This window comes from Puntigrus tetrazona, chromosome 7, assembly GCF_018831695.1.
Source record: "Puntigrus tetrazona isolate hp1 chromosome 7, ASM1883169v1, whole genome shotgun sequence".
In the NCBI taxonomy this organism is placed as follows: domain Eukaryota; kingdom Metazoa; phylum Chordata; class Actinopteri; order Cypriniformes; family Cyprinidae; genus Puntigrus; species Puntigrus tetrazona.
This window is the reverse complement of record NC_056705.1, coordinates 26,311,124-26,324,464: the sequence shown is the minus strand read 5'-3', so window position 1 is coordinate 26,324,464 and position 13,341 is coordinate 26,311,124. Positions and strand designations below refer to the sequence as shown.

Below are 13,341 nucleotides of genomic sequence, written 5' to 3'. Positions count from 1 at the left end.
TATATATATATATATGTACCTTACTTGCTAGATTTGCTTTTAAGTGACTCAAACTGACTGATAATTTTCTTACCTGAGGATGGAGAAGAAGGGTGGGGACTGTCATCCTGCACACTTCCCGTTTGGGAGTGTCCGCCCCCAGCTCCACTTTCCTCTGTCACATTGGAGGATCCTGGGGTGGTGGACCGACTGATAGACTGAGATTCAGGGTCGCTTGCTGAGCCACGCCTTTCATCCAGACCATGCTGGGAGTTGTCCTCTAGGGTTCGACGGTCCTTGCTGTGTACTCGGGAGTGGACCACCATCTGGTGGTAGGTTCTAAAAACCCTGCCGCAGTCGGGACACTCAGTTGCTTTCTCTTTCAGGCCAGCCAGGCTATACTCAAGCCCTTGGCCCAGGCCCAGACCCCCATGGTGAGGTAAGAACTCACGGTGGCTATCAAAGGTCACACCATCATCTTTTAAGGGCATCATGCCTCCACTTGTCTTCACTCCATGAAGGACATCAGGGTGTTGCTTCTGCTTGGAACCATCACTAGAGCCTAAGGTTGGGTGGTCAAGTTTGTCTTTCCCAAAGTGAACAATCCCAGCTGCACTGGCAAGTTCATCTTCTTGTCCATGCCCCTCATGGTGCTGCTCTTTTGGCATGAAGGAGCGTTCCATAGCCATTCCACGTGCCATGATTTGCCAGGCTTGATAGCTGTTCAGGGGGTCCATCTCTGCCACCTTAGCTGCGGCTTGCAAGCGTTCCATACAGCTTGACTTCAAAGGGGGCACCAGGTTCAGGCAACCCAAGAGAGAGCGCTTTTCATTTTCCCCTAAGCCATGGCCCATGCTGGCCATCGGGCTCAGGAGCTTCCCAAGCATTTCCTTCTCCTTCATAGCTATACCAGCCTTGGCCAGCATTTGGTGCTGCTGTTCAGCCAGGCCTTGCTTGTCGGGTGTGAGGAAGCCACTTTGTAGACAAGAAATGTAACGTGAATACAGGTTGGCATGGGCTTCTTGAGCCAGGCTACTCATGCTGTTGACAGAAGGTCCGTCTTCACCAGCTCCACCAACAGGGGGCTTGCTCTTGATAGCCAGCTTGTTGAGATGCACCTTCATGTGATTCTTGAGGAACCAGGGCTCCTTGAAACGGCGTCCACAGATCTGGCAGCAATGCTCGAAGGAGTCCTTGTGTTTCCGCATGTGGCCTTTCAGAAACCAAGCTTGACTGAAGACCTGGCCACAAACCTCACAGCGAAATTCATTGTTGGGCTTCTCTCCATTGCCAGCTCCTGTGCCTTGTCCCTGGGCTGATTCAGCGGTGATGTGGGTTTTCTCTACATGGGAGATGAGGTCTTCCTCCTGGGAAGCAGCAAATTCACACAGGGTACACTTGTAGGGCTTGTGGAGAATGCGAATGTGGCGCTCTAGCTCCTCACGCTTCTTAAATTTACCCTTGCAAAAAGTGCACCGAAACCCTTGGGCTGGGTTGAGGGCTTGATCATCTTGCAGGTTGGTCCCCGCGGGCTTAGGTGAGGCAGACGGCTGGCTCAGTCCATCAGGTGAGCCACCGATACTGGTAGGAGTGAGCAGGCCACAGGCAGAGCCAGGCTGTTGCTGGTTGTGACTCTGGATACCCAAGTGGGGTGGAAGAGGCTGAGAGGGTTGCAGCAAGCTGTTCCTCATTTGCTTATCACGTAGAATGGCCCTCTCTTCAAGTTCATGAAGCAGCCGGTTTTCCTCACGTACGCGACCACGGCCCTTACCGAGATTTCCCAGCTTATGGGTGCGAAGGTGGATCTTCAAGTTACCCTTTTGAGCAGCTCTGTGGTCACAATAGGGGCATTTGAAGGGCTTCTCTCCAGTGTGTGTACGCATATGAAGAGACAGAATGCTGTTGAAGCGGAATCGCTTGCCACATAGCGGACAGGGGTATTTGCGGTTCTTGCGGGCATCATCTTCTATGTCGTTCATTTGGGACATGATTCCCAAGTTCTGCCCATTGAGAAATTGCTGCAAATCAACACGGCCATTGAGACCACTCAGGGCACCCACATCCATGTCACGGTTAAGCTGGTTGGCCAGTAAGGCCATCTGACTGCTGATTGGCTGACTAGCTAAGGCAGCGTGGGTTTTCTCATCCAGCGGGGTGGCTGCCTTTTCCTCTGGGATCTGTTGGCGACTCTGTAATTCAGGAAAGGCATGACCCAGCTGAGCAGTCAGCTGATGAAGTTTCTGACTGATTGGGTAGCGGCCATTAAGCACTGCATTGCTGAGATGGGTGTCAGCATCCGGGACCACCGAGGATACACCAAGGCACAAACTAGAGTCCTCCATACTAAAGAACAAAAGACAGAAAAATAGCATTAAGTAGACTGTTAAAAAAGCACACAGCAGCAGTTAAGCAGTCAACACACGTCCACTTATAGCCTTAAGGCATCACTAGTAAACTTATTGTACTATCACGATCAACAGGAAATACTGTACAATTTATCAATGAAAGTAAAACGATATGCAGAACGTCATGTACATAGTAACGAACATCCACAATAGAAGTAAACATGCAACAATTTGAACAGAACAGGTCACAGAAGACTCTTAACTTCAGCATTGTCTGAGAACTGTTCGTGAAGAACACCCACTCTGCTCTCAGGTTTCAAGAAAAATAAAGACCTTTTCTCTTAGAGCTTTAGAAATACTGTATAGTGCGGTGAAGGTCATATTTCCAAGTTAAATAGCATCACAGAGTCAAGTCTGACTTAGGCATTAGCACAAACACAAAGGTGTTTCATTTTTTGCTGAAGTGGGTGTAGGGGTGGAAACAAAACAGTAGATATAGTCTTTTGTGTGGATCTACATCTCCGATTATATACTTCATTGTCTGGCAAAGGAAATCACACCATACGGCAGTTAATTCAGTTCATTCTTGAGTACCCCTTTGTGTGTCAGCAGTCTGACTATGGTGTGAGGAAATGGTTAACAACGATGACTGCACTTCAGTGACAAGTGTGAAGAAAAAAAAGAGTGAGTTCATCTCCCTCTGATTTATGAAGTACTACATGTACTCTCACACTTGGGGAGAGAAGCTGCAACTCTCAGAACTTTTTCTCAAACAGTAACACAATTTTGGAGGCAATAATTACCCAGTAAACACGGCAAGGCGCCGCATAATTAAGCTACTTGGTCCCATCCTATCAGAATCCCTCCAATTACACGCCTTAATGAAACGGAGCAATGGTATTGTCATGAAGCCGCCGCAATACTACAATTATGATATTAACAATAGCACTTAAAACCAAGGGGTTACTCCAGTAAACACAAGCCCTTATCTCACTGCTGCGACACTTGTCTTGGCGTAATTTTCCATTAAGAGGCACATTACGTTTGATGCAAATCATTCTGTGTTCACCTTCTTTTTTTCCCCCCTCTCTCTGTTCTCTCACTCTCGTATGGCTTCCGATGAGAAGAAAACAACAGTTGGCGTTATTGAAAGGGTTCCCAAAGTATCAGAGGCTTCCCAGTCATTTAAAATGGCCACAGAGTGGCCCAATGAACCGTCAGCCTAAAACGAATACATGAGCAGTGTCTGTTGTCATCTGGATAGCTTGTGCTTATTTAGCATGCTACTCACCATCTTAAAGAAGGATAATGATGTTGCTGCATTCCCCTGCAACTGACAGGGTCAAGCTTCAGAAACAATAAAGTGAGTTTTGCTTTGGTCAACAAAATATTGTATAATATCTCATTAAGCTGATTAGTATGCTGCCTGGTAACGGTGGCTATGCGCCTTAACACATGATTATGAATGTGAAATAAATGCACTGTGGTCATTTTAACAAAGACAATGGCAAGAGCAGGTGTTCAGTAAACTACGTCCAGAATAACGGAGAAGAGAGTGTTCTCTTCTCTTCACATTATTTGGAAACACATGCTGGTTTGTCTCTCACACACTCATCGCCTGAGGAAGGGTAAAGTGTTCTGGGCCAGGAACCCACACCCTTTGGTCATTAATAAACCTTTTAAATGGTGCAGATTGACCCAGTTTACTTATTAGAGAGGGACTACCTAATGACTCAGCACCTGGGCTGCTGACACATTATATTTCACTTTTCCTCATGGCCGTATGACAGCTCCTGTACGTGGCTTTCACATGACCTGATACAGAGGAAAACAAACAACTGATTTTTTTGTTGACATGCAGCAGCAATTCCAACAACCAGTTGAAGGAACTTACTGGTCTGGTACAAAAAAGCGCATTTCTGGAGACAAATACACAAAGGCTAACAAACCAGCACACACACACACACACACANTGCTCTCATAAGAACTCTAATAAGGGCCGCCTGTTCTTTAGCTATTTGCTCTTCCTACGCCATGTCGGTTGCAGTCTTATCTCTCCAACATGAATAAAAACACTGAGGCCACTTCCAGTCGCTGCTAAACACACTGTGGGCTGTTGCTGAATGCCATTCCTCTTTTGTCCAGAGCTATAACTCTGAGGAATTTAAAAGAAAAAAAGGCTGGAATCTGGATGCGAACAATACACTGTAGGTGTATTATGTATTTAAAGACTGGGTGTGTTATAAACACACTCACGCGTGTAAGCACGTGCACTGCAAATTATACATGGCTAAGCAGTTCTGTGAGCGTTTCTGATATTCAGCAAAATGTAATACAGGAGTAAATGCAAGACAAATATAAATCACGAACGGTTCGCTCTGCCAGGTCATCTAATTAAAGCAACGGTCCTCAGACAAAGGCCTAAAAGTGCTGGGTGATGTTTGGGTTTAGTGCGACGCCTTATGACTTTGGCATTTCTTTGGGTAGCGAGTTGTTCAAATTGCTTTTGTCGACGTCGCAGCAAATCCTGGCAGATATCAGACGAGGCCCTTTTTGAATGTGGCTAGCATGCCTTCTGCAATAGAAATCTATGATTTAAGCGAGGCATGATGAGCAGTTGCTCATTTGGAGAGATAACTGCTTGCCCTTTTCTTCAATTTGATTTCCTTTTTTATCTTTACCATATAACAAAGGCAGATAGACAAAGGAACAATGTGAAATGAACTGACGAATCCAGTTTGTTTTTGAACATAGCCTCGCCTGACGACTGTATGCAAATGAAGTGCATTAATATGCCTTCCTTGCTCCCAAGTCATTTCATTTTTTTTTTCTGATTAAAAAGGACATTTCATATGGTTAAAGAGGTGTCTCACACTCTCTCACACACAAACATTCACTTCTGCAAAGTATTATGTTCATATGTGAACGAAAATGCCTGACACAAATACACCCACAAACAATAACACACACAGTCTGCGATATTCTAAAGAGCATCTATAAATAAATTAAGGAATGAATACATTAATAAATAAATTTGATACTGGGAATACTTTAAGAGAGGCATCACTACGGAACAATTATCAGTAAAGTGCATATTTTCCACAGTATAATTAGCAGAAACTCCAAGCCAAAAGCCTTATCTCAAACGAAACAAAGTCATTAAAATCTAAATACATCTGCTCTTAAACATTGCCATGCTTAATGCATATCTAAAAATGCCTCTAAACCAAATTTGCAGAGCAGCAAGCACATTTGGGGGGGGGTGGGGGCATTTCATCAAAATGTATACACGTCATTTTAATTCAGAAAAAAAGCATAAAAACGTGCCATGTGCAGTTCACTCTCTTCATGTTGTTGTTCATTTACAGCTATACCTAGAAGCAAATTTAAAACACTCAACTTCATACATCTACAGCGCATTTATGGTTTCAGAGTTCTGCCTCTCAGTACATTTCTTCAGCAGTGCACGTCTGTGTTATCTGCATTTGTAGGATGCCCTGCAAAGTTTCAGTGCCTATCCTTCCTCTGTTAGAAATGCTAATGCCTCACCTATTTGGATCAGTGCCATTGAGTCGTGGCCCACAGCATGTAGGCCTGACAGCAAACACGGTGGTGGCTCCTTGTCCCAGACCCCCGTCTCCCTGTTCTCCCTCCTCTCTCCCTCTCTCTCACTCGCTCTCTTCAGGCTGGGGCAGCTGGGTTAGCCAGGAGCTAGACGAAACGATCGAGTCTCAGCGGCCTGATACTACCTGTCACACGTAGCGTAACAGCAGCAGCGTGCTCTAATTAACGCGTGCATCGCCGCCGTGTCTCTTGAAAAGCCACTGAGACTTCCTTTAGTGCACTGTCACACAGGGCCCAGTGGCATGCAGCTTACAGTCTGTGGTTAATACTGAGCCTTTCAAGCAACATGGCAAAACAACCGGATTTATGTCTTATCTTTACCTCACTTTACATCACATTCTGTTCTATTTTGCAAGCTCTGCAAACCACATCTTAATTAGAAGATGCACATGGCAACATCAGAATGCTGTCCTTCTCTTCTTATCTTTGCTTTGTCAAGCAGGGCCATTGTTTAAACACGAGAGAGCACATCTAGAGAGCACAGAGTGCGATTTATACCTTAACGTCACATGTTATGAGCATATAGCATGATCTATACATCACCAAGAGAAATGCACACCAGTGCACTTTGTGGCAAGTGTGATTCAAGTGGCACATGTGATGCACTGACATTAAACAAAGGTGCATCTAAGATATTTGAACTGATTGAGGTTTCTGATAGAGCCTGCAGTACGAATTGCAAAGTGCATGAATATGTTTTGCATTATCTGGCAGTTAGATAGCTTTCGGGAGGACCAGGCTTTGATTTTGGAACGTCAAGGTGAACACGACTAAATTAAGGCCTCTGTAGCGACAAAATATTACATTAAACTTGAGGTACCTGTGCGCGTTCGCGTCCTTGAGCTGGTCCTCCAGTGGCTTCTCGCAAATCAACATGGAGGGCAGAATCAAGGTTCCATATAAAACAGACATACATACACACACACACGCAAGCGCACAAGTAAACTTCAGCCTTGAACGGACTCTGAACAAAGAGTTTTTAAGTGTACAGCTAACCTCAAAGAGGACATAAAACCCATCTAATCCTTAAATGTTTTAGATTACACAGCATGTTCAAGCCCTAAATCAAATAACGCAGAGCAGATCTGGCTCTTTCGGGCTTTGCGTCTTGATATAACATAATTTTGGTGTCCTTCTGCATCCTTGTTTGGGGAAAGTATGTGTACGTTTACAGAAAACGCTGGTTTCGAGGGAGGGGGGAAAGCATCGACAAGTGAAACAAACCGAACTCAAAGTATTCACAAGTTGAAATGAAAATAAAAATATAGATCGCGAGGCCATTAGCTGCTCTGTTATTGTGAAGCTTTATCGACTGAAATCCATCGACTAATTACTATGCAGTAGCTGATTAATTAATTATGAAAGAGGTCATCGTTATTGATAAATCAATCATTATTTACAGAAAGTGCAAAAGTCATTTTTATTTCCTCCGAATCATTAGCGGCCCCCGTTTATAAAACAAAAAGGAATGAACTCTTTGGTGTTTGAAAATGGCTGCCATATGCTGCATATTTAATGGATGGAAACAAAACTGCATGCTATGCACCTACGGGAATATGGCCAGAAACGCACAACAACAAAATCATAAACCGATAGTTAAAATCATTGCGTGTTTATCAGCGAGGTCCGATCTGTCCCCCTCTCTCTCTTTCTCTGCCCGTGTTTAGTCTGTTGCAGGTGGTCTTCAGAATAGTTCTAATTAATCCAATAAAACGTGGCTTGTTTTTCTTCCTCCCGATGCTCTTTGACTGAACTGGATTATTAGTGGCTGTAATGAGGCATTAAGCAAAGGTTCCCAGCACAAGACCGAAACTGAATCAAACAGAAGAAATGCACGCAGCCTGAAAGGACGAACTCGTTCTCATCCAGCAAACAGCTCGCTGCATGATGCAGGTTGCTTTCTTATTTGTGGTTAGACAGTAAGTGACCTAATTATACCTAGTTCATAGGTTGCGAAGCCACCACAGACAAATTGTTACAGTTACAAATACACACGGGTCGCGTCGCCTTCCTCTCCACAAAACTCCCTTCTGTTAGCTCAGCCCGCAAAACTCTCTCAGTCTCTGCCGGTGTCTGTCTCGCACAATATGTCATTGAGAGCGTCTTAAGAGAACATTTCAACAGGTAGTTCAGCTTTCAGCTCATCTCTACAGATCAGTATGAGCCCTTGAAAGGATGAGCAGAGAGAAAAATGCTGCTGCTTTTATCCTGTGTGTCTGACAGGCTTGTTGGGATGCCAGGGGAGGGAAGATCAGTGGGAGACCAAAGAATTCCCACAGTTCATTGTCCTGGCCTGCTGCATCCTCATCCTCATCATCATCCAGAGCCGGCCTGAAGCTCAAAGCCTCCCTTTATGTTAAACATGTGCAGCATTATGCCGAAGACCAGCAGATGTGCTCTGTATGTGTGTGTATATGCGTGTGTGAGAGAGGTACAATGGTAGTCACAGCGTGTCGAGCCTCCTGCCTGTGGATCTCAGACTGTGAGAAGGGGAAAAAAGATGGATAACTGTGGGCATTTGTTAAATTGTAGAGGTGGGCTAGAGGGGGTCTGCGAATAAAAAGTGGGATAGCTACAAAAAGGCTACGCTGTTCACCTCGCTCGCAAACGAGGAGTGAAACAAAGTCAAGTGACCGGGGATGAAGGCTAAAGTAGCGTAAAATATACTTCACTAAAGGTCAACACGTGACGATTCATCTTTAAAAAATTCCCTTGTGGTTTCCGCCCACAACTATGGAGAAATTTCACTTGTGCGTGAGGTGGCAGACACCAAAGGCTGAAAAGAAATCATTTAACCCTGTCTGACCTGAAGATCTTTTGGCAGTCCTGTCAAAAACACAAGGATGTGTCTTTGTGGCAAGGCCGAGCGATTCGTGGTCGAACCAGCCGTCACGCATGGATACACCTCAGCACAGAAAAGCACAAAAACAATGAACGCAGTGTGGCGATGGGCAAAAGGGCCATCATCCAAACCTTACATCATCTTTCCTTGTGCTCAGGACAGCAACTCTGGGACAATGCCGATGGATACTACCAGAAATTGTATAAAAAAAAAAAATAATCAGGCCTCCATTGTTAGGACAGAGCAATACACCCCTCCACCAAAACTGCTACTGTTGTATGAAGCTCTGAACTTTTAAAGAGATAGCTGACCCAGAAATGTAAATTATGTCATAATTCACTCCCCCTCATGTCGTTCCAAACCTGTATGCTTCCTTTCAAACATATTTTAAAGGACGTTCGGAACGATCAAACCTACACTGTTTGCTTCTTAACGTGTGGATAAAAGACTTTTTTAAAATATCTTCTGTCGTGTTTCACAGAAGAAAAAAGTCATCATTTGGTGGTGAACCATCCCTCTGAGGACACCAAAGAGGACTTAGCTAAATGCGATATGAAGCTGTATCACAATCACTTATTTGACTGTGTGAAGGTGACAGTCTGTTTTCTCTCCACACCCTCTCTACCTCTCAGCCGCGGCGAACAAAGATTACCTTTGTGGAAAACTTAAATGTCAATGTAACCCCCAAATAAGTGAATATCAGAAATAATTGCTGTTTTCTTCTCGCACATGCTGGTTTTGTGCGTATGAGTTTTGCATAATGACTCCAACAAGGGGTGTTGTTTTGACAGGTGCTGAAATCGAGTCGAGAGGAGAGGGAGACAAGGTTCAATTTAGTTTGTGAATCTTTTAATTGTTGCATGGCTAATTAAAATAAAAGAGAAAAAAAGGAGAAAAAAGAGAAAGAGAGAGGGAGATGTGACTCAGTGTTTAATGCTGCATGTGTGCATACATCGGTCCCGAATTGTGCTCAACACAAGACAGACAGTACAGGAGAGAAAAATCTGCCGCTACTTCAACATACTTACCAGCTCTTCACAACCGCAGCCTGTAGTTTGGAGTTTTCACAAAACAAATGTATGGCTAATTAGAGATACTCATTAAGGGAGGCAAGTCAAGTAATTATTTTACATCATGCCGCTGTTAATTGAATGATTCTTCAATGTCTTTTGAAAATATCTCCTTTTTTGTCTCTCCTTTTCCCCCCACACACACAGAAAGAAAGGCGATAAGACTATAAACAGGTACCGTAGCCATATGCTCTTGAATGAAAAAGCACTTCTGTCGTAGTAAATGGGCTTTTTAAATATTGAACCGCTGCATGTCTTTTTAATATGGCTGATGTTAAATCTTCTTTATTCTGTCACTTTGATAAACTCCCTGAGCTATGCTGAGAGAAAGTTTCACTTTTGTGAGAAAGTCTATGCAGAGACATACGGTTACGCAAACATTCTCTGTCCATAGAGCATGTTTTTAAAAAGCAGCCCTCTCACATCCTGTTTAAGAAAGCCACTAATCTTATCAAAGCCATCAGGAAGTCAGAGTTGACTGGAAATGCTCACGAATCTTTGTATATGTTAAAATATTTCTTTTTTTTTTGTACTTGGTTTTATTTGTAATTCTTTTTGTCTTCAGCTCTATTGTTTGTCTGCGAATGGTAAGACGAGATAGGACTACTAAAGCTGTGTTTCTTCTCTCCACGGTCGCTCGTCACTGCTGAGCAGAAGAGGAAGACCGTGGTGGGTGAGAGTACGTTAAAAAGCCTCTCTTTATTAAGAGAAAAGTGTGTTTTATTGTGGGCTAATTGTGAAGGGAGGAAGTGTGTGTGGAATGGGTGGACTCTGGAGAGAGGGTGGAGGACCTCAGGGAGATCAGGGCACATGTTTATTTATCAGGCTTTATCGGAAATGGTGAGGCCACAGATCCCAGCAGGATCAGAGACAGAGAGAGAGAAAAACGCTGCTCGACCACAAGCCGGGCAGAAAACCTTTACCTCCATGCCAACGTTACGCTGTCACACAACTATGATTAAACGACCAAAGCAGAGCTGGTCAAACCTCAAAGGCTTTTGTTTATATATATGAAAAAAAGGGTTTATGATTCATGCAACAAAACAGCTACATTCACTGTTTCGTTTTATGCTGAAAAGCAACAAAAATAAGCAGGTGTTGCACAGGCTGTAGCTTAACAGATATTTTTCCATGCAAATTAACATTTTATACTCAATGTTTCAAGGACCCATTTAGAGTAACGCATGGAGCAGAACTTAAAGATCAAGTGTGCAATTTTTTTTCAATGTTATGAATAAATGAATAAATAAATAATAAAAACACGCACAGCCATCTATGAGTAGACCATTAGTAGGTTGATATCCCCTAAAAGTGTAAACGCTATCAAAACTGCTGTTGAATTGTTTTAACCTTCATGACTGGTATGACATAGCAACACAGACTCAACCAATAGCAAGTCTGGGAATATTGATGTTTCCGACAAATAGCAGCTGGGGACGTGTTTGGTAAACCCCATCATTATCTAATCATTTCACTCTTTAATCGCAGTTATTTTTACAAGGAATGGTTCACAAACTTTCATATACAAGACAAATTTTTTTATACTATATGTGTGTGTATTATATATATATATATATACACACACACACACACACACACACACACACACACATATATATATATATTATGTAAATAAAAACTTTTATTCCGAATGCAGTTAATCACAATAAATAATTTGACAGAACTAATACATATATTATTTTAGAATGCTTTCAAAACTTTTTGTATGTTTGTTTGTTTGTTTTTCTCTCATAGTACCACTGGTTTAAACAGGTTTTCTACTGCGTTTAAAAAGACGGCATAACTCTTACATTCCCTATATTTAAACTACACTAGCCGGAACAAAAGCCTGAGAACATGGTGCCAACTACATGGTCCCAGGGTCAAAGCCAAGCCCACTTGACCTGGAAATCATAGCCTGTCAGTGTTAGGCCCTCCACCTGCGGCATTTGGGCATATGAGTTTAACTGATGGGAAAAAGACAGAGGCACAGTTTGAGAAAGGTCTGGGTTGGCCAGCACACCAGATTCCACACGTCTCCTCACTCAGTCCCTCGTTCTTCTTCCCCTGGCCAGCTCAACACATTCTTATCCTCCTCGCTGCCCTCTGTGACCTTGAACATGATAACACATTCATCCTCTTTCAGGGGGGCTGCCATGGTGACCCGCAGTCAACGGGAGAGGAGGAAAGCAAAGGGAGAGAAAGGAAAGATAAGTTCATAAAACCAAGGATGTTTTAGTGAAAAATGACCTCCCGGTATCTCTCAGTCCCGAGAGAGATGCGAGGTGGGCACGTGGCTCGTTCGTTCGAGTGGGGAGGGATTACACATATTCCTCCCTTCATCTGTTTTGGTTTGGTTCGAGCTGCCATGTTAACATGTTGTATGTGTTACCATCGCTCGCCAGCGCGCCTCGCGTGCTGATCTCCGTATGAGCGTTGCCGGGGAGGTCGTGACCTCTATGCGCAATTTGGCTGTCAGAAGCTACACAGCAGCCGGGTGAGAAGACGGGAGGTTTTTATAGTGTTTATACGGCTGGTTTACATTAAAACAGATATAAATGTAATAATATTATTAGAAGACAAAAAAAATTAGCATGATTTATCCTTCAATAAAAAATAGGCAGAGTTTTTCTTCATTCACTGAATATTTATTTTTTTAATAATAATGTTTAACCCAAAATGCATTTAAAGTTGACTTTATTATTTATATTTTTCTTTTTATGCTATATTGATTCTAAAATCTGTGATTTTAAATTGCGATTCTAAATTCTAAATTGCGATTTGCATAAAGAAGTTTTCCTGCATGCAACAGCTGAGACAGAATGGATATTGCAACACAGCCATTGTTGGGAAAAATTACTTTTTAAAAGTCACGCATTACAAAATTGCGTTTCTGCCTAAAAAAGTAACTAATTACTTTACTTACGTTACATTCAATGCTTCTGAACTTCTGATTTCTCTCAATATGGGGACAGGAAATTCATCAGTAAATAAACAGGAAAACTAGCATAATTTTTTTTTAAGTCTATTTTCTTGTAAATTAAAAAAAAATGCAATACTAGTTACTCGAAAAAAGTAATCCAATTACGTAACTTGCCTTGCTTGTAATGCGTTACCCCCTACACTGAACTCAGCTATGCAAAAATAAATCTAATAGAATCAAACCTAATCCAAAAGTGTAATTAAATTAAATCAAACCTGTGTAAATCTGAATTGAATTAATCTAAAAACAAACATATCGATAAACAGTAGTAACCACTGTGACACCTGTTACACTAGGTTGCTTAACACAGACGTAGATCATCAGGTCTCTTTCACTTGATTGGCTTTGATGAAGCCAATCACTGAGCTCTGCCTGTCTGAAACACTTCATATATCTCAGAGAAGAGGCCTCCATCATCTCTGCCTTTTGCTTAACACACACACACACACNCCTGACACCGGCACCCCGCAAACATCATCCCCATCGGTAGAGAGGTTT

The 13,341-nt window shown here is 42.8% G+C and overlaps 1 protein-coding gene across 4 annotated transcripts in view; it reads right to left on the bottom strand.

Moving 5' to 3' along the window:
* Positions 1 to 6,066, bottom strand: part of LOC122349558 (zinc finger protein 536-like) — a 56,397-nt gene extending 50,331 nt beyond the window's left edge. For 3 of the 4 annotated variants that reach the window (XM_043245651.1, XM_043245652.1, XM_043245653.1), the window contains exons 1-2: positions 5,874 to 6,066; positions 74 to 2,322 (exon numbers count right to left, since the gene is read on the bottom strand). In XM_043245651.1, the coding sequence (XP_043101586.1) occupies positions 74 to 2,321 (2,248 nt within the window). In that variant the 5' untranslated portion in view covers position 2,322; positions 5,874 to 6,066. The remainder of the gene's footprint in view (positions 1 to 73; positions 2,323 to 5,873) is intronic. The other variant, XM_043245654.1, reaches the window with a different exon arrangement.
* Positions 6,067 to 13,341: the final 7,275 nt, after the last annotated feature.